We start from the raw sequence: 27,581 nt of genomic DNA, 5'->3' as shown, positions 1-27,581 counted from the left end.
TTTTTTTAAATAAAGGGTGACTATACATGTATACAAAACCTTGCAAAAGTAGGTCAATCCATAATTAAGTTCATGAAAAATTCATGTTAACTGAGAACTTAACTCTTACATGTTTTAAGAAAATGCATTAAAATTTTATTAATTTTTAAATAAATGTTATAAAAGGAATTCTTAAAACATTTGGATATTTTTCATTTTCTTATGGTATAAGTTGACAATGGTTTTAGTTTGCAGATTTTGATTCGAGCTGATAATGGTAAACATGGTAAAAGTTAACTCAATGTTAGACAATTTTGCAATATTGCCATATGCTTGCTTTGGGAATCTGTGACCAAAGTTTGCTTTGACATTTGAGTTATTGACCTCATACAATTATGACTTTTGCATTGTGGTATCAGACATTTTCTTGTGTGAAGTCAAAACTTTACGGATACATTTGTGGTGTCCAGTCCAGTCAATCCCGACGATTTTCTTGTTAAAAGTAAACCTAAGAGAAAAATCAAACCTAAAACATTTGACAATTTTGTAAGTGCCAAATTCAGTGAAGAACAATACGAAGGCACTAGAAACTATTCCTTGCAACACCGATCCATATAAGAACCCTTTCTTTGTCAAGAGCATACTACACTGGAACCAACTGGAAGACCGTATTGTATGCGCAGATACAGTTATGAGCTTCAAGGCTGCTCTCCAACGCCACCAATAGGTGTCTCTCTCTCTCCCGTTGAGTAAAAGCCAGAATTGGTGACTGCAGCGTATACATACAGATACAGATCTAGTGACAACGAACGATAGCAAAATAGTGATAGGTTTTGAATTGTGCCTAGCAACAAGTATTTGACATTTGACATTTCATTAAACATTTTAAGTGCAAGTTAAAAATAAAAACTTGTCCTAAATTCAGAACAAATTTGCTAACCTTTATTTTTCTGAGTTCGACCTATTTCCCGCTCAATCTCCCCAATTTTTTCTAAGATTCCCATTGTGTTCCCTCAAATAGCAGACTGTAAAGGTTTAAATAAATATGTAACTGTTCAATATGAAAAATAAATGCACAAAAATAAAAATCGTGAGTGATCCATGGGAGCAGACATGTTGTATTTCGGAACAGAAATCCGTACAGTTTCGGCCCCTTTCCCGTTCGCCCTGAGTCATTTCGGTCTGATGTCATTTATATTGAATACATTCAGAGTATGAACAGTTTAATTTTGAGATTCTTTTTTTTTTTAATTGTTTATTTTTATGTCTGTATATCTTTTTTAATATTATGAAAAAATAAATGGGATTAACTCTAAGGCTACGGGGCGAAACTACTCACTTTCAGTGACGAACTAGAGCGAACCGGGAATCGGGCCGAAAGAACCTACTACATTCGGAACACACCTATATTTTGCGTCTCCCCAATATATAACTTCGTTATGAAAGTCAGAAAATGATACAACAGATATAAGAAGACTGGTGTACTCTATTTTCGAGGGTATATGGTGTAAAAGTATACAGGTATATGGTGTAAAAGTATACAGACTAACGCATTTTTAATCTAAACGCAAAAGACTTAGTACTTTACATGTTAGTAAAAGCCTTACATAAGTTACAAATGATTTATCTCTAATCTGGTTAAAGAAATATGTTACACAACTTTTGAGAGCGTAAACACATTAGAATTTTTAATGAAAATGCATACAATAGGAAGCAATTAATAAATGTACTTACCGTATAAATTTCCAATAGATGTACTAGTGATTTAAAACACTTAATGAATGGGGTCTTAAGTATGGATTTGTTCTGTCAAGAATTTTAATAGTAGGAAGGATGCCATGCCTCGATAACCTAGCCAATTCTGGTAAATTAATACTACCCATTTGACCACTTATTAATGGAATAAAGTTACTAATCCATTTATTCACAATTTACTGTTGAACGTCGCAGAACCCCAAATAATTTTCACTGAGTACCCAACATTGCCCAAATTTCACCTAATTAACAAAAATAGCTGCAGAAATCTTTTTTAAAGTTTTCTTTAAGACTTAATAATTTGTATTTTTATGATTTGACATTGTACATGTCTTTCAACAGTTCAACATAGCTGAATATATTCAAATGTACACAAAACGTTCACAGTTAATATCAACAGAAAAATTCACACTCCGGCACTGGAGTCTTTCCCGTACCAGGAAGAGGAAGAAGAACAGATGTTGCATTCACTGGAAATAGTAAATTTACGGAAAGATCAACATGCCATGTTCTCAAATGTCATCTTTTCAAAATAAACAAATTAAAATGAATAGTAAGCTTGGACTTGTGTCAAATTGTTTTAAATATATATTGAAGAATTCAATGTTCAAAACATCTGTTATTAAAATTTTAATGATGTGAATTTAAGCATGGATAATAAGACAAATTTATTACAATGATGAAACTGAACAAAAGTGGCACTTAATTGAGATTATATCAGCTCCCCCTTCATGCCCTTATTATGGAAAAATATCTGTCTGACATGTCCTATCTTTGTTATTGACTAAATACATGTACATAAACGTATTTGTAAGTTTGGTGGTTGGATATTTCAACTACACATACCAGTTGATATTTCAAGGGTTATCTATTGTGCATTCCAGTTTTCCTATCCATCTTTGTTTTGAATTGATTAAGATGGTGCAGACATGCATACAAAACCTTTTTAAAAGCAAAAAAAACCAAAAACATTGTGCCAAATTATTAAATTTTACATTCAAATATCTTGGTATCATTGATATCCTGTCACTCTGTAAGTAACCCACATTTCAACTAGTGCTTGCTTCTCATACATTCCATTGAACTTATTGACATAGATGACAACTTTAAACTAGAATCCATGACAACTTCAGTTTTCCCACTGTCTGCTTCCCTTTCTCAGTACATGTAGTAACATACACTCTGTCCCATCATGATATTATATGTTTATATATATTCCACACATGCATTTTCACATTACAAAAATATATGTATATACATGTAGGGACTTCATTTAATAGAGGTGTACTTACACAAAAAATCTTCCATTAGAGTATGAGGTTCAAATGAACAACCTTCATGTGTACAACAGGGTTTTCACTACAAATGCACTAAGGCGAGTGCATGAGTCCTGGACTCATGAAAATCTGTCTGGACTCACCAATTTCAAAACTGGTGAGTCCAAAGATGCATCAAGATTGAAATATTTGTTATAAACTGAACACACATATCATCATTTGGGGAGCGTAGCTATAATCAGACACCCCGAAATTCCGACAGTCCAGTAGTCCGACAGTACGATAGTCCGACAGTCCGTTAATCCGACAATCCGATGGTCCGACACCAAGCTGTGCTGCTGCAAAGGATGATTGTCTTTTTAAAAGCGTATTAGCATACTGCTGAAATGCGAGCAGTGTTTAAAATGTGAAAAGTAGAATGCATCGAAATGGGATATAAATTAAATCCCTTCTGGGAGAGCAATAGGGGGTCCGTTAACATGCTAACAACACCTCGATTTTGGCAAAAACAGTTTACAAAAAATGCAGAAATGTTGATAACAGTTAACAAAGTGGGTTGAAAACAGTTAACAGCTTAAATTGATCTCAGATAACAGTTAACAACACCTTGAAAAGGGCCATAACAGGTTAACACAAAAAGGTATTGCCCCCGTCTTTCTTGTTTGAACAATTAATATAAAATTCTTTATATCATCATGTCGATGTTGATAACGAGAATGTCTGTTTACATACATTTTGTAAATGCGCAAGTGCATGCATGTAACCAGGAGCACATTTATTGTTAAATATACTGTTCCAAGATGTAACGTATAATCTGGTTGAATGTGATATGTCACAAGTATTAGATGTACAAAATGTATGCTTTTATATCTGCGGGGTTTCGGCCCGAAGATATGAAACGACTTCTGCGGATAGAGCAACATAGAAGTATCAATATTTTTTTTTATCTTTTCTTTTGTTTTCTAAAAAGAGCAATTAGTTTTGATAAAATAGGAATAGTGTCATTATCTCAAATTTCAGTCAAGATGCAAAACCACTTTCAGAACGGTTTCATAGTTAATGATTTGGAATGAAATCTTAACTTAAATTGCGTCTGTTTATAATACCTTATCATTGCTCTAGCTTGTATGGCAATATAAACCGCTGTACTATCTAGTATTTTTTTGGTTTACTGATTGCCAAAACCTGAACTCTTTGCTGATAAAGGATAACACTTATATGTAATTTAAATTATTATAAGGACCTGAGCATCCCTAGTCATAGAATCATCACGACATGACACCAATTATGTGAAAAAGATTGGAATGAAGATGGGCAATGACATGAAGACAGTACGCAGACAAAGCAGATAGCGGTTAAGACCTATGACTGCAGTGCTGAAGTTTTAAAAATGACAGCACAAAATAAGAAAGGCACTTTATTTAGAAACAATGATTTTTTTTTATAGCAATACAAATACACTAACAAAACATGATTTAGATTTATTCAACACAAAACCGTTGCCAGAATGCCTCTTTATTTTGAAACAACGAAAAAAATAAATAGTCATTGCTAGTCTCTAACCAAACCATCAACACAAAAAAATGTTTTTAGAATGTCAATTTATTATGAAATAATGAAAAAAAAATCGAGTTTTGGTTAGTATATTAATTGGGCAGTAATAGTATTGCTATAATATGTTTATCATTGTTTTCATAATAAACAAAAGCAAACGTATAGGGTGCAAACGGACTTTTTGTAAGCACGTGTACGGTGTGAACGTGAAAGGGGCGAATTTGAATGAGAGTGATCATGTTTTAAGGTGAACGGACTCGGATTCCGTTCATTTCCGATTCGTATGGGATTATTGCGGTCCTGTACAAGACGTCATACTGACTGATTTGTTAATTTTCTGTATGAAAAAATATACCAATTTACAAACGTTCCATGTCTATATAGGCATACTTTTCAGAGACAAGTGACCGTGCGTCGGACTATCAGGCTGTCGGATGATAGCATGATAGGACTGTCAGACTATTGGGCTGTCCAATTAAAGGACTGTCGGACTGTCGGATTATGGGACTGTCGGATTATAGGTCTGACATAGCAAAAGTTTAAAAGTGACCTGAATTTAATGTCATTTCATTGCTCTATAAGGTCTGGGAAACTAAAACTATATATTATATTGCAAAAACATTTCTTCTTACTATTGGACTCACCATGGACAAAAATGACGAGTCTTTGGACTCGCCTTCAAAAATCCTTAGTGAGAACCCTGGTACAACTCTCCAAGTTGACACTACACAAATTTAAGCATCCCATCATAAATTCATGACACCTGTTTTCTTGGAATTAGTGTGTCCTTTTTGGTTCAGAATTGTCAGGAGTTGAAATTCATTGAAAATTAATATCATTGATTGAACAAATTTGTTTGAATTTTTTTCAGCACAACTTAAAATTTGAAAGCAAGACAAAATGGCAGTTCTGACATGTATGAAGATTTCGACCCGCTGTTGCTCCTCTTTATTGAAAAATTTAAATACACTGAACAGATCTTTTTCAAATCGAGCTTTCCACAATGTGTACATTACAAAATGTAAAACAGTGTTACAAAAACAAATACATAGTGACAAAGTGATAATTTATAGACAGCTTACATCAAAACAAAGTAATCAAAGTAATCACAGAAGTACAATCATGTATGCAATGGCTGGTGGGATATTTATGATAGGTGCAGCCTATGCAATGGTACCATTATACAGAATACTTTGTCAGGTAAGTTAATTAACATTGTTATTATACATTTGTATATACCTTAAACCCTTTGATTCACATCGTAAGATTCATTTCAAGATCTTGCACAATCAAATCATTAATATTGTATGACCATGTTAAATTCATGTCAAAATCTTGCACAATCAAAATCAGTAATATATATTGTTTCATCAAGTTAGAATCATGTCAATATTTTGCAGAAATAAAGTGAAAATAAGTCATTGTTTCATCTTATTTGTAGGCAACAGGGGTTGGGGGCACCGCAATTGCTGGTAAAACAGAAAAGGTTGAAATGATGAAACCTGTAAGAGATAGACCAATCGTTATAAGGTTTTCTGCAGAGAAATATGCCTCAATGCAGTGGAACTTCAAACCACAACAAACAGAAGTCAGGGTATGTAATCTGTTACACCTGGTATTAGCTATTCACAGCTGCACCATTGAGTCAAGTTTTATTAGTCATATAACATATTTGATTCAAAACTGGTAGTTTAGACCTGTAAAAAAAATCTTTCAAAACTTTTTGGCTTTTGTGAAATCATGCATCAAAATTCATATACTTTGTATGGTAAATACTTGTTAACACTTAAAGCATTTAGTACGCAGGTCAAAAAACTTTATAATATATTTGCAAAAATTACACTACTTACAGAATTCTATAAGAGAGTAAAGGCAATCTGCTTTTCTTTTGAATAGAGAGGAGGATATTGTGGAAGCTTGATATGTTGTTTGATGAAATCAATATGGAACTGTAAATTCAGAAATTATTGCATGCATTTATTATTGTGATTTTGTCATTTTAGACTTAAAATGTAATTTTTTTTTGCAATATTCAGAAAAAATTATTTTGATTCATTTAAAAAAAATCAAAATGTAAAATTTAACTATTGCGATTTTAACCCTGTCACGTTTTTCGCAATATTAAAAAACATCCCAATAATTTCTGAATTTACAGTTCCATATTGATTTCACTGTTTAATATTGTAGATGCAATTTAGTACATATCAAAAGCTTCTTGAAAGCCATTTCATGTCTTGGCATCTTTCCTGGCCATGTCTTGTTACTGCAGTTGATATTTCTAAAGAATAAAATCAATAAAAGCATTTGTAATGCCTACCTGTCCTGATACCAGTCCTTTTGAGTCTAGTTTGTATGTTATTTTTGTAAAGCCAAGTTTAATCAAATGTTTTGTGTTGTATTTAGTGATACAAATATATTTCCACAGGTTGTGCCTGGTGAAACAGCCTTAGCTTTCTACAAAGCAATGAACCCAACAGACAAACCTATAATAGGTATATCTACGTATAGTATAGAACCCTGGGAAGCAGGACAATACTTCAATAAAATACAAGTAAGCCAATCATATTTAGATGTCATGTAATAATTAAATTACATGTATGTTTTCTTAGAATATGTAGTTTTGATTGGCTGGAACATGCTCATGTCACTCCATGATCTTATTATATTTTTGAATGAAATATAACAGATTTGACTGCATATGCTATCCATAACAAGGTAAAAATAGTACACTGTAAAACAATCATACAATCATGAAGCTTGATGTTACTGATAAATTCATGGTTGCAACATAGAAATGTAATTATAAGAATTGAAAGCTTCTTTTTTTATATTTTTTTTATTGTGCACACATTCTTATGCATTTCAGTCAATGCTTTTACACCCCAATAAAATATAGAAAGTAGCATTCAATTCTTAATTGAACATTTTTAGCCTAAATTATGAAAACTTTAAAGTTTTTGTCATGTTTGAGGCTGGAAACTGTTAGGAATCGAAAAATTGAAACTGGCATGATTATATATCAATACAAATTAACTTAGGGAAGGTGATGAATTGAAAAAAATGTTAAACTGAATACTTTTAACAGCATGATGATAATATTTTAAGATTAAAATTTACTTGTTGTCTCCCCTTTGACAACTGCTTCTTGAAATTGGTGCAATTGATTTTTAAATATTTGGATTTGGATTACTCTGGTGTCTTCGTCCTTAATTATGTTTGTCAGCAACAACTTCATAGTGATTGTATTTGTTTTTGTTCAAGAGAAATTCTAGGAATGATTCATTACAAATGTGGATTATACATATATTTATATTTTCAGTGTTTCTGTTTTGAAGAACAAAGATTAAATCCAAAGGAAGAGGTATGTTCAAATTTTTAAATGAATATAAAAAATATTCTTCTCAGTATTGATGCTTGATAAGCACCGGTAGGCAATATCAGTATCAAGAAGACATAAGCCTATACTATCAACTTAAATATTTTCTGACTGAGAAGGCAACAATCTTTGTCAACAGATACTAAATAGTCTATGTTCAGAATGAGATAGGTTGACAACAGTCTTCCCTTTTCATGAATTAGACTCTTTATCGCGTTTGTAATAACATGAGCAATATGACGAGTACCACATGTGGAGCAGGATCTGCTTACCCACTCTGGAGCACCTGAGATCATCCCCTGTTTTTGGTGGGGTTCGTGTTGCTGAGTCTTTAGTTTTCTATGTTATGGCCTGTGTACTTTTATTTGATTGTTTGTCTTTTTCTTTTTTAGCCATGGTGTTGTCAGTTTATTTTCGATCTGTGAGTTTGACTGTCCCTCTGGTATCTTTCAGCCCTCTTTTTTAATAAAAAGGCTTTTCGTCAATACTGCCCCATAAGTAGATAGTTTTTGTGCAATTGCAACACTTGTCACAAGGAAACATCAAGTATTTATTACTGAGATTGTTTAGGATGTGTATAAAAAAAACCTGGTAACCAGGAGGTATAAAGTTGATGCTGGTAGCTATGAGATGGCTTAGATGGGCTGAATATATCTCTAGGTCCATGCACTTTGTTAGCTTATTGTTATAATTTGGTCACTTTCTTTCCGAATTGTAACCTTTGGCTATAAAATAAAGGGTAGATGCTGCTAACAAGTTTGCAATGTTCACTCATACCAGCAGGGCTCACACTACTTCAGAATTATAGGGAGAAGTGACTTCTCTTTTTGAAACTGATAGGGAGAAGTGGTGAGATTTGAAAGAGAAGTGCTCATTCGCGCGGGTGCGCTACAATGTTTGGATTTTACAATAGTATAAAGGGCCATATGTAAATAATGTTCTTTTTATGTTGTTCAATTCATATGAGTAAAAAATTACAATTAAAGTAACATTTGAAATTAAAAGTTGTTTAAGTTTTACTAAGGTTCTTGTGAGAAACTACCAACTAAATATCTAGCACTAAAAAAAAAAAAATTATTTTAAAAAATGTAAAGAAATTATATCAATTACAATTTAATTAAAAATTATCTTGTGTATGAAATTCAGTGTTTCTCATAAAAAAAATATAAAAGTTATTAAGCTGGGCCATATAATATATTGATATTAGTATAATAGTCTCAGAGTTAAGCAACTTTAATCAATAGTTTGAAACATTCATAAAAAATGTAGGGAATTATATACACCAATCAATTAGATGTAACCAAAAGTCTCTTAATGTGTGTGGGATACGTAATTTTTCCCTTTGGGATCAATATTCTTCTGTCAGCTGATCCATCCGTGCGTCCGTAGTAATTATTGTAAAAGTACGGATTTCAGTCATAGCTGGTTCAGATCCGTAGTTTAGAAATCGGTCAATGGCGGAAGAATGCAAGAAAATTTACAAAAATAAACGATGTTTGACAAGTTATTTGGAAAGCAACTTTTATCACCTTTAAATGAAGTAAGAAACTTATTTTGCCGCCGAAATTTAGGTTGATGTACGTTTTCGAGTAACAAGCACCGGAACTTGCGAAAATGCACGAAGTGATAAAAAGTTGTATTTTTATCAAATAACATGATACACACTGCGAAGACAATGCTTCAACCTCTTTTCTAAAGATAATGAATAGTTTATGTCTGAATTTCTTTAATTATCAGTTAAGAATTAATGTTTCATCAACTTGGTAAAAATTGAAAATGTCCGATGACGGAAGCGACTGAAAGCGACTTTCGTCAAGAACAGGGCGACTTGTTTTCGCTTTTGGGGGTCAGGGAAAGCGAAGTGACGGTCGGGAGGGCGACTTCTTCGCCCAAGTCGCCTGGTAGCGTGAGCCCTGACCAGGAGATAATATGTTGATGCTGATAGCTGGGAGATTGTTTAGATAACTTGGCACTATGATTACCAAGACACATTAGCTCGATGCTGCTGACTTCAAGATGAATGTTCAGATGAGCTTGCAACACTGATAACCAAGACAGAGAGGTCGATGCTGACGACTACCAGATGATTGTTCAGATGAGCTTGCAACGCTGATAACCAAGACAGAGAGGTCGATGCTGACGACTACCAGATGATTGTTCGGATGAGCTTGAAACACTGATGACCAATACAGAGAGGTTGATGCTGACGACTACAAGATGATTGTTCAGATGAGCTTGCAACACTGATAACCAAGACAGAGAGGTCGATGCTGACGACTACAACATGATTGTTCAGATGAGCTTGCAACACTGATAACCAAGACAGAGAGTTGATAACCAAGACAGAGAGGTTGATGCTGACGACTACAAGATGATTGTTCAGATGAGCTTGCAACACTGATAACTAAGACAGAGAGGTTGATGCTGACGACTACAAGATGATTGTTCAGATGAGCTTGCAACACTGATAACTAAGACAGAGAGGTTGATGCTGACGACTACAAGATGATTGTTCAGATGAGCTTGCAACACTGATAACCAAGACAGAGAAGTTGATGCTGACGACTACAAGATGATTGTTCAGATGAGCTTGCAACACTGATAACCAAGACATATTAGGTTGATGCTGACGACTACAAGATGATTGTTCAAATGAGCTTGCAACACTGATAACCAAGACATATTAGGTTGATGCTGACGACTACAAGATGATTGTTCAGATAAGCTTGCAACACTGATAACCAAGACAGAGAGGTTGATGCTGACAACTACAAGATGATTGTTCAGATAAGCTTGCAACAGTGATAACCAAGACAGAGAGGTTGATGCTGACGACTACAAGATGATTATTCAGATAAGCTTGCAACACTGATAACCAAGACAGAGAGGTTGATGCTGACAACTACAAGATGATTGTTCAGATGAGCTTGAAACACTGATGACCAAGACAGAGAGGTTGATGCTGACGACTACAAGATGATTGTTCAGATGAGCTTGCAACACTGATAACCAAGACAGAGAGGTTGATGCTGACGACTACAAGATGATTGTTCAGATGAGCTTGCAACACTGATAACCAAGACAGAGAAGTTGATGCTGACGACTACAAGATGATTGTTCAGATGAGCTTGCAACACTGATAACCAAGACATATTAGGTTGATGCTGACGACTACAAGATGATTGTTCAAATGAGCTTGCAACACTGATAACCAAGACATATTAGGTTGATGCTGACGACTACAAGATGATTGTTCAGATAAGCTTGCAACACTGATAACCAAGACAGAGAGGTTGATGCTGACAACTACAAGATGATTGTTCAGATAAGCTTGCAACACTGATAACCAAGACAGAGAGGTTGATGCTGACGACTACAAGATGATTATTCAGATAAGCTTGCAACACTGATAACCAAGACAGAGAGGTTGATGCTGACAACTACAAGATGATTGTTCAGATGAGCTTGAAACACTGATGACCAAGACAGAGAGGTTGATGCTGACGACTACAAGATGATTGTTCAGATGAGCTTGCAACACTGATAACCAAGACAGAGAGGTTGATGCTGACGACTACAAGATGATTGTTCAGATGAGCTGGAAACACTTATAACCAAGACAGAGAGGTCGATGCTGACGACTACCAGATGATTGTTCAGATGAGCTTGCAACACTGATAACCAAGACAGAGAGGTTGATGCTGACGACTACAAGATGATTGTTTAAATGAGCTTGCAACACTGATAACCAAGACAGAGAGGTTGATGCTGACGACTACAAGATAATTGTTCAGATGAGCTTGCAACACTGATAACCAAGACAGAGGGGTTGATGCTGACGACTACAAGATGATTGTTCAGATGAGCTTGCAACACTGATAACCAAGACAGAGAGGTTGATGCTGACGACTACAAGATGATTGTTCAGATGAGCTTGCAACACTGATAACCAAGACAGAGAGGTTGATGCTGACGACTACAAGATGATTGTTCAGATGAGCTTGCAACACTGATAACCAAGACAGAGAGGTTGATGCTGACGACTACAAGATGATTGTTCAGATGAGCTTGCAACACTGATAACTAAGACAGAGAAGTTGATGCTGACGACTACAAGATGATTGTTCAGATGAGCTTGCAACACTGATAACCAAGACAGAGCGGTCGATGCTGACGACTACAAGATGATTGTTCAGATGAGCTTGCACGCTGATAACCAAGACTGAGAGATTGATGCTGACGACTACAAGATGATTGTTCAGATGAGCTTGCAACGCTGATAACCAAGACAGAGAGATTGATGCTGACGACTACAAGATGATTGTTTAGATGAGCTTGCAACACTGATAACTAAGACAGAGAAGTTGATGCTGACGACTACAAGATGATTGTTCAGATGAGCTTGCAACACTGATAACTAAGACAGAGAGGTTGATGCTGACGACTACAAGATGATTGTTCAGATGAGCTTGCAACGCTGATAACCAAGACAGAGAGATTGATGCTGACGACTACAAGATGATTGTTCAGATGAGCTTGCAACGCTGATAACTAAGACAGAGAAGTTGATGCTGACGACTACAAGAGGATTGTTCAGATGAGCTTGCAACGCTGATAACCAAGACAGAGAGGCCAATGCTGACGACTACAAGATGATTGTTCAGATAAGCTTGCAACACTGATAACTAAGACAGAAGTTGATGCTGACGACTACAAGATGATTGTTCAGATGAGCTTGCAACGCTGATAACCAAGACAGAGAGGTCAATGCTGACGACTACAAGATGATTGTTCAGATAAGCTTGCAACACTGATAACCAAGACAGAGAGGTTGATGCTGACGACTACAAGTTGATTGTTCAGATGAGCTGGAAACACTTATAACCAAGACAGAGAGGTCAATGCTGACGACTACCAGATGATTGTTCAGATAAGCTTGCAACACTGATAACCAAGACAGAGAGGTTGATGCTGACGACTACAAGATGATTGTTCAGATGAGCTTGCAACACTGATAACCAAGACAGAGAGGTTGATGCTGACGACTACAAGATGATTGTTCAGATGAGCTTGCAACACTGATAACCAAGACAGAGAGGTTGATGCTGACGACTACAAGATGATTGTTCAGATGAGCTTGCAACACTGATAACCAAGACAGAGAGGTTGATGCTGACGACTACAAGATGATTGTTCAGATGAGCTTGCAACACTGATAACCAAGACAGAGAAGTTGATGCTGACGACTACAAGATGATTGTTCAGATAAGCTTGCAACGCTGATAACCAAGACAGAGAGGTCAATGCTGACGACTACAAGATGATTGTTCAGATAAGCTTGCAACACTGATAACTAAGACAGAGAAGTTGATGCTGACGACTACAAGATGATTGTTCAGATGAGCTTGCAACGCCGATAACCAAGACAGAGAGGTCAATGCTGACGACTACAAGATGATTGTTCAGATAAGCTTGCAACACTGATAACTAAGACAGAGAAGTTGATGCTGACGACTACAAGATGATTATTCAGATGAGCTTGCAACACTGATAACCAAGACAGAGAAGTTGATGCTGACGACTACAAGATGATTGTTCAGATGAGCTTGCAACGCTGATAACTAAGACAGAGAAGTTGATGCTGACGACTACAAGATGATTGTTCAGATGAGCTTGCAACGCTGATAACCAAGACAGAGAGGCCAATGCTGACGACTACAAGATGATTGTTCAGATAAGCTTGCAACACTGATAACCATGACAGAGAGGTTGATGCTGACGACTACAAGATGATTGTTCAGATGAGCTGGAAACACTTATAACCAAGACAGAGAGGTCAATGCTGACGACTACAAGATGATTGTTCAGATAAGCTTGCAACACTGATAACCAAGACAGAGAGTTGATAACCAAGACAGAGAGGTTGATGCTGATGACTACAAGATGATTGTTCAGATGAGCTTGCAACACTGATAACCAAGAAAGAGAGGTTCATGCTGACAACTACAAGATGATTGTTCAGATAAGCTTGCAACCCTGATAACCAAGACAGAGAGGTTGATGCTGACGACTACAAGATGATTATTCAGATGAGCTTGCAACACTGATAACTAAGACAGAGAGGTTGATGCTGACGACTACAAGATGATTGTTCAGATGAGCTTGCAACGCTGATAACCAAGACAGAGAGGTTGATGCTGACGACTACAAGATGATTGTTCAGATGAGCTGGAAACACTTATAACCAAGACAGAGAGGTCGATGCTGACGACTACAAGATGATTGTTCAGATGAGCTTGCAACACTGATAACCAAGACAGAGAGGTTGATGCTGACGCCTACAAGATGATTGTTCAAATGAGCTTGCAACACTGATAACCAAGACAGAGAGTTGATAACCAAGACAGAGAGTTGATAACCAAGACAGAGAGGTTGATGCTGACGACTACAAGATGATTGTTCAGATGAGCTTGCAACACTGATAACCAAGACAGAGAGGTTGATGCTGACGACTACAAGATGATTGTTCAGATGAGCTTGCAACACTGATAACCAAGACAGAGAGGTTGATGCTGACGACTACAAGATGATTGTTCAGATGAGCTTGCAACACTGATAACCAAGACAGAGAGGTTGATGCTGACAACTACAAGATGATTGTTCAAATGAGCTTGCAACACTGATAACCAAGACAGAGAGGTTGATGCTGACGACTACAAGATGATTGCTCAGATGAGCTTGAAACACTGATAACCAAGACAGAGAGTTGATAACCAAGACAGAGAGGTTGATGCTGACGACTACAAGATGGTTGTTCAGATGAGCTTGCAACACTTATAACCACGACACATAAGGTCGATGGTGCCGACTACAAATGATTGCTCAGATCAGCTTGCATAAGAGACATAATGTTGGTGCTGACAACTACCATATGATTGTTCAGAAGAGCTGGCAACAACGATAACCAAGTGACATTATGTTGGTGCTGACAACTACCAGGTGATGGTTCAGAAGAGCTGGAAACAACGATAACAAAGAGACATAATATTGATGCTTCTGATTGTTAGAAGATTGTTCCGATGAACTTGCAACAGTCGTTATCAAGAGACATAAGGTCAAAGCTGCTACCAATTACTAATAGATTGTTTACGATTGATACGCAACTTGTAACAAGAAGACACAATATCGATTCTGCTAGATAAGATCGCAAAACTTGTAACATGAAACATTAGCTGCTATCTCAAAGATTGGCCTTTTGACAAGGCAATACATAAAATATTGAAACCATGATTAGAGATCGATTTAAATAGTATACAACCCACGTCATATTATATGCTGACTTTTTTGTTACTGTAAACTGAAGCAATACAAGTCGCCCCACTGCCAAATCGCCCCACTTATGAAACAGAATACAATCCTGTCAAACTAGTTCAGCTATCACTAGCCTGTCAACACTAACGTTGTGATTTTGAACCCTTGCGTTGAATTGACTTGGATTACCAGTTTTCTGTATACTCAGACTTACACACCAATATTCATACAGATATCTAGTAGTTACCTAGTCTTGATTTTAGTTATCTGTAACTTTTGTTGACTAAAATCCTCAAGATGCTAGGTCCTGGGACAAAGGCCGCGCTTGGACCTCTTATGCTACAAGTTTAAACAAATAGAACTTATGTTTTTTTTTGTTAGCCAAACAAATCTTTTAACTAGTGGATTGAACGGTTGATCAGATGAAAAATACGGTGCACGAGTGGGTATCGCCGTTAAACAATTAACAGTTTCATTTATTGACAACACTGTTGATTATAAACAGATGTATTCCTAAGCATATATACTAGTACTTGGAAATATAAGACGATGTTCTTTGATACTAAGTGAACATTTATGTTCATCTTATATTCAAGATAGAGTTGGCTCCCTTAGATTTTAACTACATACGCCCCGATAATGTTTGAGTGACAGTCGTATTGAAATTTAAACGAATGATCATTGGTTGCATTTAGAAAACATTACTGCTTATTGATTAATATATCTATCATAGTCCAGAAATTTTGACAACCTGAAATAGAACTTAAATTGTTGCTGTTGCTGACCTCATAGATTGACCTCATCTAACCGTCTATTCATCATCGCTGCAATATCAATCATTTAACTGATTGAAGTATCATTATCGTTTAACGTTAATTAGCCGATTGAACTTGGTCTATCATGAAACATGACAATCTAAATCAATCAATGACAAGCCTGTGTTTCTGTTTAAAGTTTGCTCTTTATTTTAATTTCTATCAAGTTTCTGTTACTATGGTAATAAAGCAAGAAAGTCTGACACAGATTCAAATGCTGATAAGTGACTAGAGTGAATCATTTCAGCTAGGTAAAGAATTTCCAAACTTTTGTTATAAATAGATGTTCAGCTGAAACAACACATTTTTGTTTTAGTATCCTCAAAAAGTGAAATGAAAGCTAATCCTTTTGCTTGAGCCAAGAAGGTTTAAATGATTAAAAAATATTCAAAGCAAATACGAAAATTAAGGATATTGCGTTAAATGAAGGTGAATTCCATATCAATTCTTTCGCGAAACATCATTTGAAAATATTTGATATTTTATCAAAGGTTGAGACAGTTTAGATTGGTGTACGGAGAGAAAATTAGTAAACTTAATGAATTAAACGTGATAATCAGTAATCCCATTATACATGTCGACATAAATTAGCCTACACTAATGATAAACAGGGTTGTATAACTATTTTATTCTTTGTTATCAATAGACCGTAGATATGGTGAATATATTCCATGTTTTCGGAAGATAAAAAAAATTACACGTGAAAATGAAATAAATTAATACCCATAAATCTATAATTTTCTAACAGACACATTGGTGTCGAACAAAAAACATAAATGGACCAATAATAGTTATCAAAGGTACCAGACTTAAAATTTGATACACCAGACATAAGACTCATCAGTGACGCTAAGATCAAAATAGTTTGAAAGCCAAAACAAGTACAAAGTTCAAGAGCATTGATATTCGAAGAGTGTCTTTGTTCTGAATTTTAAAAATGAAAAGGTATTAGTTACATAGTGTGTAAGTGACCTAATATGACATATACGGAGTCAGTAAATTCCATATTAGGTTACTAGCACACTATGTAACGAATTTATCTTACCAACTACATGTATCTTTATTTGTTGAATTTAGACTAGAGTTGTCTCATTTGCTATCATAACACAGATTCTTGTTTCTACATTAAAGTGTTCAAGTGTTCAATTTTAAGAACCTTTTTTCAATTGGTCTGCATTAAAAAAATAATGCAAACAATAACTATTTAGTATCAACAACCTTGATATAACAATATTAAACAGAACTTTCAATACTTTTAAATAATCAAACAATTCCAAAGTCGTAAATCCACTACTAACCGTGTATTGAATTAAGCCCCGCCTCCCTACCAACCTAATATTGAATATACACGGTCTCCACGAGGTCGCTTTTAACCAATCATATTCCTTGAAATGTATAGGAGGTAAGATAAAATGTCTTTTGTAGGTACAAAGTCTAAAATATAACTATTGTTGGGTTTTTTTTCATATTTGGGAGCAGGCTTTAACAACCACTTTTAAAGTTATCTCTGTCACTATTATGTTAAAAAAAACGAATCAATATTGGAAAATCAGATCATATGATATGCTCTATAAAAGCTTCAACCATTGCAGTAAATAGACTTGTTGACGTTAATGTGGAACTTATTAACTTAAGTCTTTTTCTATTTGTTACGTATCAAAAGCATGGTTCAGTTAGGGGTTCGCTGATATCATTGATTATATATGCATGTAATTTAAAATACTTGTAGACATTTCTAAACCGATTAGTGCAATAATGTTATGAAAGTAATGTTTCGTGACTATTTTATTGAATAAGTTGATTATTAAACTTGTTAAATGCAATATACTAGCGTCAATTTAAAAAGCAAGTTTGCTGACTTATGCAAGCAATTAACTAAAAAAAATGCATGTCATATTGTGTTACACACAAGTTTAGTAACATTTATTATAAATATTTTGTCGACAAAGAATGTAATGTGATGTTCAAGTGTTAAGAATTATATCAAGATGTCGGAAGTTAGTTTAAGTGTCTGATAAGATATAGCATGTGTAACCTCTTAGCTGTCAGTTTGCCAATTTTGGAGACAGTAAATTTTGTTGAAAAAGAAATAGTTTGAGTCACGCAGTTTCTGCTTTGATAATTTCTTTGCATGATCAAAATGAAAAATAAGTGATTGAATAGAAAGTAACAAAACGATCTGCACTATCTAAGCTCTGCATGGATCTGGTTTTATTTTTAACAAATTGCAAGCTGATCGGAAAAATACTCTTCACGGACTAATCAACGCCGAATCCCACTATCATCAACTAAGGGTCCTAACCTTTTAAAGGTTCCCACCCTGTCGCCAAGGATTTGTTCACCTCAATCTTATACATCACTCAGCGTCACGGTGTCAACTTTTTATTTTTTAATTTCATCAAGAATAAGAAAAAAATTGGAAGATATAAATAGGACAGCCAAATTCAAAACTCGAACGACAGACATATGGAAAAAAATCACTGAGCCTGAGGACTGAGCATCACGATCCCATTAAAAAAAATATTAACCCATTGGTTCTTTGAGGATAACTAGAACAGGAACGCAAGGGGATAATCATTATTCGGACAAATTTTTTTCTTTATGATTGAAATTTATATTCAAAAATATATCTTATCCATACATGTACCAGTTGATGAATCCCTAGACCAGAGACTATTCATAATCTAGAATTTCTATTTGGGACTCGCCAATTTTGTGTTTTATGTTCATTGTATGTAGCCACACTGTTTTGAATTTCATTCTACTCTCGCCCAGATCTCTAATTTATAAGCAGATTTTTATCAGAAGTATAGGAAGAACAGAGTAATGTCTGTCGAACTTTTCATATGTATAACTATATTGTCCAGTATCATATTTCCCATTTGATTAAAAATAATTGATATATGAGAGATATATGGTAAATATTCACGAATGTTAGTAAATATATATTTGATTGTCTGGCACATCATTAAGGATCCAGAGATTAAATAGCTATCTACATCGATATAGATAATCCCTATCTACATCAAATATTGATCTATAACTGGACAGGTGAGGGCAGACACAGGTGATGACTTATTACAGAAACATCTATATACCTAGATACTAAGATTATATCACTAACTTATCTTTTATTCCGATCAATAGTCTTGTGTAGATGACGTGATGTTATTAAGACAAAACATGGAACCCCCATATAATTATGTTTTCCACACCCTTTTTTGAAATTGTAAGAATTAATTATAGGAACACTTATATTTCCTTTTATGAAACATCACGATTCTGTTTTACTTTATATTGCGTTTTTTTGCCAGTCAACAGTTCAAAAATACATATGTAATTTGTCGTATTATCAGTTCATTTTCTGAAGCACACGGCTACTACTAATATCATAAACAGCAAAATCAATTTTGTTCAGTTGCTGGAACTTGAAAATCAATTTTGAATTGGATGGCATGTCCAGTATGTTTAATACCTTCCAGTCTGAACAGATGCGCTTTTCTGTTTACACATTTCCCATTTCATACAATCAATCGAACTTGTAAAATAAGGGCATCATATCAGCTGCATCAAAACTAGCTGCGGAACCGGATCTCTTAGGTACTTGTGTTATTTTTTTACTATTTGCGGAAGAGCTACGGTTCTGCAGCTAGTTTTGATGCAGCTGATATGATGCCCTTATTTTACAAGTTAGGTTGACTGTATGAAACGGGAAATGTGTAAGCTTTTCAATATTTAATCGGTCTGACGAATAATAGGGTTACACAATATTTTCCAGTCTACGCCGGATGGGTAAACAGGCACTAAGCCAGATATATACGTAGTTGTTTTAGAGAGGACATGATGTTGTTACTTTGATCTGAATTTAACACTTAAACAAGGAAGAAACTTTTGTTGCTCTTAAGACAAATTTCAGTCAAGTAGTTTATAGGGAAGAAAGCTGCATACAAATTTAATATCATATCATTAATTATATAATGTGATCTACTTTTAAAAATACTTTTTATAAACTTGTATTTTGTACATGATTTAGGACGATAGTTTTTTCGTTTAATAGAGTTGTTTAACATTTGTCATTTCGGGGCCTTTTATAGCGGACTATGCATGATTGATGGGCTTTGCTCAGCGTTGAAGGCCGTACGGTACCCTATATTTGTGAATTTCTGTGTCATTTTGATTAATGCTGAAGAGTTGTCTCATTGGCATAATTCATTGGCAATCATGTCACATCTTCTTATTTGTATATTATAGCCATAGGTCTATCCGATCGTAGTTGAGTTTATTTTCCTAATGACACATTTAGTTGAAAAACACAACATACCTGAACTTTGAAACTTCAGTCATATGATCTTAAGTACAATGAAATGGTACTTAAATGTCTATAAATATATGGATGTGTGAATATGATAGTTGTTAAAAAAAAACATACTTCATTCTTCCGTGAAAAAGTTATTGTACACAAATCAGAAAGAGTATTTTATATATATATTCGTGCATGTATGTACCTATGTATTTTTTTGCTCTTAGACCATTTTTTAGAACACCTTGTGATATTTCAAGTCTAGCCTATTATTTATGCATGAATACAATTGTATGAATAAGACAGTAAAACAATAATTATAAAACAAATCTTTTATCCTTCTCCATAATGTGCTTCTTTAGTTATTTTTTTACATATTAGTCAACAGTTTATGCAAAGTATCACAGGATCAAAGAACATATACATCTATTTTAATTCATGACGGCAATTAATATTTTCATACACCAAATGCAGTAATACACTATGGTCACAAGGAGTCATAACCAAATCACTGGTTAATCTAGTCAAAACCAAAACCCGGTACTCCTATAGGCTATATTAATGTCATTAATGGAGTAGATAGAGCATTTTGTATATTATAGCCATAGGTCTATCCGATCGTAGTTGAGTTTATTTTCCTAATGACACATTTAGTTGAAAAACACAACATACCCTAAATAAATAGGCTTCTTTTATTCCATGCATTAGATTGTGAGGCTATTTAAACATATGTAAATGTATTTCAATCGTCCAATCGTCTAAAAAGAAAAATATGCATACAGAGTCTATGACACCTATTAGCCAAGAGTCGACATGCTCTCCACATGGAGGGGACTGAATCATAGCACTTGGTTATAGCGAATATTTGACTTTAAACGAAATATAATTTGCTCACTGTTGAACACAGTTCTGACTCGAAGTAGATTAGGCCAGGAACTCAGACTAATAAATTAGTTTTCCAACCTACAATTTAATTTGTTTCTTTCAGGTTGATATGCCAGTGTTTTTCTTCATTGATCCCGAGTTTATGGAGGACCCTTTCATGGACAAAGTAGACGAGATAATGTTATCCTACACATTTTTTGAGGCAAAAGACTCTGATAAGTTACCCTACCCAGGGTTTTCCACACCAAAAGTTGAGGCTATGTAATAAAATGTAAATAAATTATTTATAGTATGTATCCGTTATTTATTACATGTAGATTTTGAATCCATTTGGGATCCGATATGTATTAATTAGTTATTACTGTTGTTAAGAATGCGGGTCCCTAATGTGCCTAATTACCTACCGTCTCATTAAGTGCATAGTTCGGAAGTTTAATGTATTTTATTGGGCTCAGTAATAAGCTTTAATGTTAGTGATAAAATAATTTTAGTGCATCTTGGTTGTGACCTTGTAGTGTGTTTATGTCTAAACAATACACATTTTACATCTGTCAACCACAGTCATCTCAGCAACGCTGACAAAATATACAAGAGAGCAATAAGCATTATAATGATTCAACATTGTAACATACAACTGATATAAACTTCTGAACAGAATAGGATTTGATTTATTCATTTCCGTTTTGATAGTGTGATATAATTCGGATGTATACGCAATGTTTGGTAAAGAATGAATTTCTTTTTAGCATTCTTGAAGGTTTTATCATTCAAACTCAATAAACCCAGAAAACGTTAGTAACCAAGTTCTATAAAAAATATAAGTGATTTCTGGTTCACAGATTTTCAGTTGCAAGTACGTTAATTTAGATGTATAAGTCGGCTTATATGTGCACACATGGTCTGTGAGTCAATTTATTAATAAATACTGTTAAAAGTGTTTTTCTTGTGTTGAGTGTCGTTTCATCTACTGTGTCTCATGTTGGTGCTGTATAATCTCCAACTATGATTTGCGGTTATAAAATTATACCGTGGATTGGAATTGTGGGATAAGTTTTTCAGAAATTCGTGTACATATTTGAAGAGATTGGAAAGTCTTCACATCTTGATAATTCTTCCAAGTTGCCACATTTTAAAAATCATTAAAACGGATTTAAGATAATTTAATTACAAATAATTTCGTTCATTCTTTTATAGTCAAAAGTAAACAAAGAAATGTCTTTTTATCTTCCATTTATCCCGTTGAATTATTCAAGAGGAAAATCAGATTTACACAGACTTCGATGTTATTGATTCTTACGCTCTAATCAAATAGAGGGAAGTCAGTTATTGTCAGACGTACCAAAATGGCACCAGACATAAAAATCCGATAGAAAGAAACGCATCATATTTCTTTATGATGGGTATATTTTTGTATATTATATATATAGTATCGATCTCATGATAAAACTTCTAAAGCGTAAAGTTTTCAGCTGTATTTTTGAATCATTTGAGATCTTTTGTTAAACCGATATCTTGTATTGATTAATTATCTCTCATAAAAACGCGCACCTGCTAAACTATAGAATCTACCGATAACTATTGCTAAGATAACTTTTAAGTATTACATCACCAACCATCAATGCATTCTGCATGGTATAATAATTGGAGTCAATCCCCGGAAGGAAAGGTTCTTCAGACAGACAGAAGATCTGCTATTCTTATTTCTAATTGAAATATTTCCGGTTTAAAGGTTTGAATAAAATAAAGTGGTAAAACATATATTTCAAGAATTTTGTTGCTCTTTTTACATAATTTTAAACAGTATATTGTTTGAAATCACACATGTTCTAGTGTTACTTTCGATGATTGTGTATTTAGACTTCTAAGCAAGTACGTTTGTCGCAGTAAAAGAAGAAATATGTCGTCTAGCCATAGTTAGCTGGCTATCCAAGATATATATAATGACCTGTGGATTTACCTTGCAAGAGCTGACCTGAAACTGTTCAGCTGTAATGCCTGCGACGTGACTAAAATGTATGATGATCCGGCGAGACACACAACTGTTCAAGTTGTATGTCGAGCCTGTGATCTTTGATTCCGTCGTCGGCTTCAACATTTAGGACCAGTCTTTTTTTTTTAAAATCATTATTTGGTGAAACCTTCATAGAATTTTAGGATATTTAGACAGAAGCTTGTTTGTGATAATAAAAACAGTATCTAGAGCGAAATTGTGAAAATATTTATTTTAATTTCCGTATTTTACTTTATTTCACACATGACTGTAATGTGTTTTAAATCAATTGTGTATGAGTTTCAATAAAGATTATAAACTTAAAATACTTTATCAAATCATTATTGAATGTTATACAAATTGGACAGAAATATCTTCATGATCTATATGTTGGACCTGAAGCAAAAATTGTGTTTTCGTTATTCTGTACTGTACTGACAAAGGAACAGTTGATGGCAAGCCTCAGAGCAAACCCTTCAGAGGAATTTTACAGTAAGAATCGTGCATTGACCGGATTTGAATCAAACGGTTTCCATTTCTTGTACTATCCAGACGTCAAAGTCATGTTATATTTCGTTGAAAATTTGCAATGTAGTTTTCACAATAGATGACAATTGCGACTTTCCCTAAAGTTGAAATGAGTCCAACCAATGCCACGATGTTTCTTATCTGGTCAACATTTTTCTTGAGGATCGTTAGTAGAGGGTCTTCCAATCACAAATCCCTTGATGGTTATTAAGTATTAATTGAATATTTCGAAATTTGATCAATAAAAATCACAGATGGGGGGGGGGGGGGGGGGATCAGTCATCTGTAATTATAATTTACTCATGTAGCGCAGTTATGGAGTTTGTTTAATAAAGTCAAATGCTAAGACAATAATGCTTTATCTTTCTTGCCAGCCTGAAAAATAATCAATACTGTCTACTAACAACTTTAAAAAGTAAAGTAGGTTTTTTTTATAAATTTAATTCTCTGAAAAGCACAATATGAGCATCTCAAGTCAATGTTCCTGTTAATACTATAAAAGCGATTTCCTTGTAAGACTAGAATCTTTAGCTTTATACAAAAGTTATACAAAATACATTGTACGATAAATGGTAAGTGATACCGGAATGGTTTAATACTCCCATAAAGTAGCTGAAGTTTGGTCCTCGGCAAGTGCACGGAATAGTCCATTTTGTTCACCTTTCAAAAAGTTTCCGTTAGGTGCTTTGATTGTAAGTTTTGATTCTGGCTGAAATTCTAATATAAAATCTACAGGCGAGTCACTATTTGGATTTACTGTATTGTCTGATGTCAGGCTCCAATATTTACCATTTGTCCCTAAAAATACAGAAATTATTACAATATAAAAATAAGAAAAATGTGGTACAGGTATGATTGGAAACGAGGCAGCTATTTACAAACGTACTTGTTAGCAACTAAAGGTCTACGTAAGGCCTTTAACAATGTGAAAACTCCATACCAAATAGCTGGTTATAAAAGACCTTAACATAACCAAATAAATCATACAATATAAGAATAAGAAGATAAGGTATTTTTTTCGCTTGGTGTTGATGTCTATAGCTTGAACGAGTTTCTACAACCAAAACACATTTTCCCACTATAACCTTCAGTCTTCGCATGTAGGTCAAGACTGATTTATTCATTTTTTTCACATATGATTTATTTTACAAAATATATTCCAACAAAGATATCCTAAGGTGTTGTACAACACAATATATGCAATTAACAGTGAAATAGAAATTACACAGTAAGAGATTTATTGTTATACAAATTTAATCGAGTGTAAAAAATGCTTATCACCAAAATATGTCAAACACCAATTTTACGGGTCCCCTGAGTGGGAAAAAAACAACTGAATACATTTTAGTTAATTGAAAAATCATAGGCAGCTCAAGAACAACAAGGGGTCAGCAAATTTAACAAAGCTGTCAATAGTTGATTGTTGTCTGAATACTAAGCTGTCTATTTACACCTCTTTTACACCTGACTGCATCAATTTCCTCTATTGATTTGTCGCCTTCCTATTTCCTACAATATTTTTATTGTAATGTTATGAGTGCACAAGGCTAAAGTGCAAAAATATACATATTTAATGAATATACTTCCGTGTGGGTAAATCATTTCATAGATCTGTACGTGAAATAGGAAATGTTTTTAGAAAAAAATCGACCCTGAAATAACTTTAATCATAATGGCAATTCGAACACCATGATTATTTTGCAGATAGATCGTCTCAATATGTACAGAATGTACGAATAATAAATATTCGCTATCCCAACTACCTTTGGGAAGCCTAGGAAATGCAATTCATCTAAGAGTTTAATAGGGAACCTTACCCTTTATTACGACTTAGTTAAAGCTTACCTTTAAATCTGTATGACCCGCCCTCTGGACTTGGTTCCATAAAGATTATATTATAAGTGGCTCTGTTGCAACAATATTCTAGATTTGTGCTGGTTTTCTGTCCAACAAATCCATGTTCTGATTTAAGGACTAGTAATGGTCTGTTGACAATCTTCACTTTGAACTTTTCTTTGTCTGTAATAGTGGTGCTCTGAGCCAGAAGACAGCCGGTTTGTTTGTTGAATATGTACAGACCATTACAAGCTTTCAATGCTATTGAACCATCCCCTTGCCATTCTAAATCGAACAAACATTCCGCTTTTCTGAAATAGTAATACAGCTGAATAAGCATAAATTTTATACGTTGTGTATGATAAAAAAAACCAAGTAAACATTGTAAAAATACCCCTCCAATCACGTCTCCCAGGCTTGATCTAGCCATTTTGAAAAGGGGGTTCTCAACCCATAGAACACCACGAAGCGTTCGAATAATTATAATAGAAAAATGAATAAATACCCCTAGCCCTTTCGAATCCGCTAATGCCACCTATATTTGCCCTTGACATGCAGGTTCAGGGAAAATCACAAAAGAAATTGAAAAGCAGAGTTGATAAAAAATACTAATGAGAGCCCCTTGTTTTACATCAAGTATTGAGTTTATATTAAAAAGATTCGGTGTTTTTTAATCTCTCAAATAAACACAACAGAAAGCGTATCATGGACATTAATATTTTGTTTTCTTTGCTTATTTCAGTGTTAAGTTGTCATTGAAATAATTTAAGTCATTATGTATATTATATATATAACTTACATTTCAGAAGATTTGTCCTGAACTCCAGACGTGACCTGGTCAAACGTCCAATACTTATTGTGTATTGTTTTAAAGGCCCACTTCTCACGTGATTTGACATATTCAGCTTGGAATGTTTCGTTGTCAGTCTCTTCGTCCTGATTTGCTGTTATATCAACACCTTAAAAGCAAAGTAATTGAATAGTAAATACAATGTATATTTGTCCAAAATCTCTTGAGTCCAAAATATTTCATTACATATAAATTAAAAGTAAAATGGAACGTCAACTCCAATGAGGCAGAAACCGCACAATACAATACCCAAGCCCCCACCCCCTGTTTGAATTGTTCACATATTGTTGTCTTGTATTGCAGTTAAATGCAGACTGTCAAACGAGTGAGAGATTAAGCTAGCTATAAAATCAGGCCATAATTCACCATTTTCGACACAAGAAAAATGTCTGTACCAAGTCAGGAATATGTGACAGCTGGTTTCCCATTAGTTTGATGTGTTTGAGCTTTTGAGCTTGCCATTTGATATTAACGGAACTTTCCGTTTAGAATTTTCTTTAAAGTACGGTATTGCTTTCATTTCCACTTTCTTAACCAACTACAGACAAACTTTGATACCAAATAGCCAAGAATCTAAACACCAGAAAAGACACTAGACAACAACAAACAATTCCACAAAAAGGACAAAATAAAAGAATCAAGTTCCGCCGGTTCGCAACATTTAAGTAAACAAAGATACGTACTGCATAATTCACCCCCCCCCCCCCCCCCCCCCCCCCCCTAAAAATGGTCGTTGCCTAAGTGACGAAAAATGTAAAGCTAGTTCAGTTTGATTCATGCAGATCGACGTATGATGTTTACGATCATTAAAGTTGACGGTGGCTATAGATAACCCCTGATAACACGTGCGTCAAGTTTCCCAAGATACAGTGGTATCAAATTCCACAAAAAGTAGACAGATACACTCTATAACACCTGTGTATTATATAACATTGTGTATTCTGCCTCTTATCACTTCCTGATTGTCATAGTTCATATTCGTTATCACCATATCGAGGTATTATATTCAAACATGTTTATTTGACTATATTAATTAATTGGCCACTTCAAATATTAAACTTATTACACGTACAATGACATTGTCAATGTACATGTATATGTAGAATTACAATGTGACAATCCCTG

The 27,581-nt window shown here is 34.5% G+C and overlaps 4 protein-coding genes across 7 annotated transcripts in view; 1 reads left to right on the top strand and 3 right to left on the bottom strand.

The window, feature by feature from the left end:
* LOC139489858 (GATOR1 complex protein NPRL3-like) overlaps nt 1-1,108 on the bottom strand; it is a 50,557-nt gene extending 49,449 nt beyond the window's left edge. Inside the window, exon 1 of the mRNA XM_071276704.1 lies at nt 920-1,108. Within this exon, the coding sequence (XP_071132805.1) occupies nt 920-983 (64 nt within the window). The 5' untranslated portion in view covers nt 984-1,108. The remainder of the gene's footprint in view (nt 1-919) is intronic.
* Nucleotides 1-27,581, bottom strand: part of LOC139489648 (leucine-rich melanocyte differentiation-associated protein-like) — a 511,226-nt gene that overhangs the window by 239,747 nt on the left and 243,898 nt on the right. The gene's annotated exons all lie outside the window — the stretch shown is intronic.
* On the top strand, nt 1,386-21,544 carry LOC139489645 (cytochrome c oxidase assembly protein COX11, mitochondrial-like). Of its 4 annotated transcripts, none has more exons than XM_071276279.1 (6): nt 1,386-1,477; nt 5,437-5,765; nt 6,007-6,159; nt 6,991-7,116; nt 7,885-7,926; nt 21,356-21,544. In XM_071276279.1, the coding sequence occupies exons 2-6, from the start codon at nt 5,466-5,468 to the stop codon at nt 21,515-21,517; spliced, it is 783 nt and encodes a 260-aa protein (XP_071132380.1). In that variant the 5' UTR covers nt 1,386-1,477; nt 5,437-5,465; the 3' UTR covers nt 21,518-21,544. The 4 variants fall into 4 exon arrangements, with proteins under 4 accessions (XP_071132380.1, XP_071132377.1, XP_071132379.1 ...); XM_071276276.1 differs by having other exon boundaries at nt 1,390-1,484; XM_071276278.1 differs by having other exon boundaries at nt 1,426-1,492.
* On the bottom strand, nt 24,276-26,565 carry LOC139489638 (protein singed-like; the record flags this gene model as incomplete). The annotated part of the gene is given in 3 exon segments (XM_071276267.1): nt 24,276-24,568; nt 25,616-25,917; nt 26,406-26,565. Coding segments are annotated over 3 exon segments (668 nt in total), but the record flags the coding sequence as incomplete, so codon positions are not given.

The sequence above is a fragment of the Mytilus edulis genome, chromosome 9, assembly GCF_963676685.1.
Source record: "Mytilus edulis chromosome 9, xbMytEdul2.2, whole genome shotgun sequence".
Lineage (NCBI taxonomy): Eukaryota > Metazoa > Mollusca > Bivalvia > Mytilida > Mytilidae > Mytilus > Mytilus edulis.
This window is presented reverse-complemented; position numbering and strand designations above follow the sequence as displayed.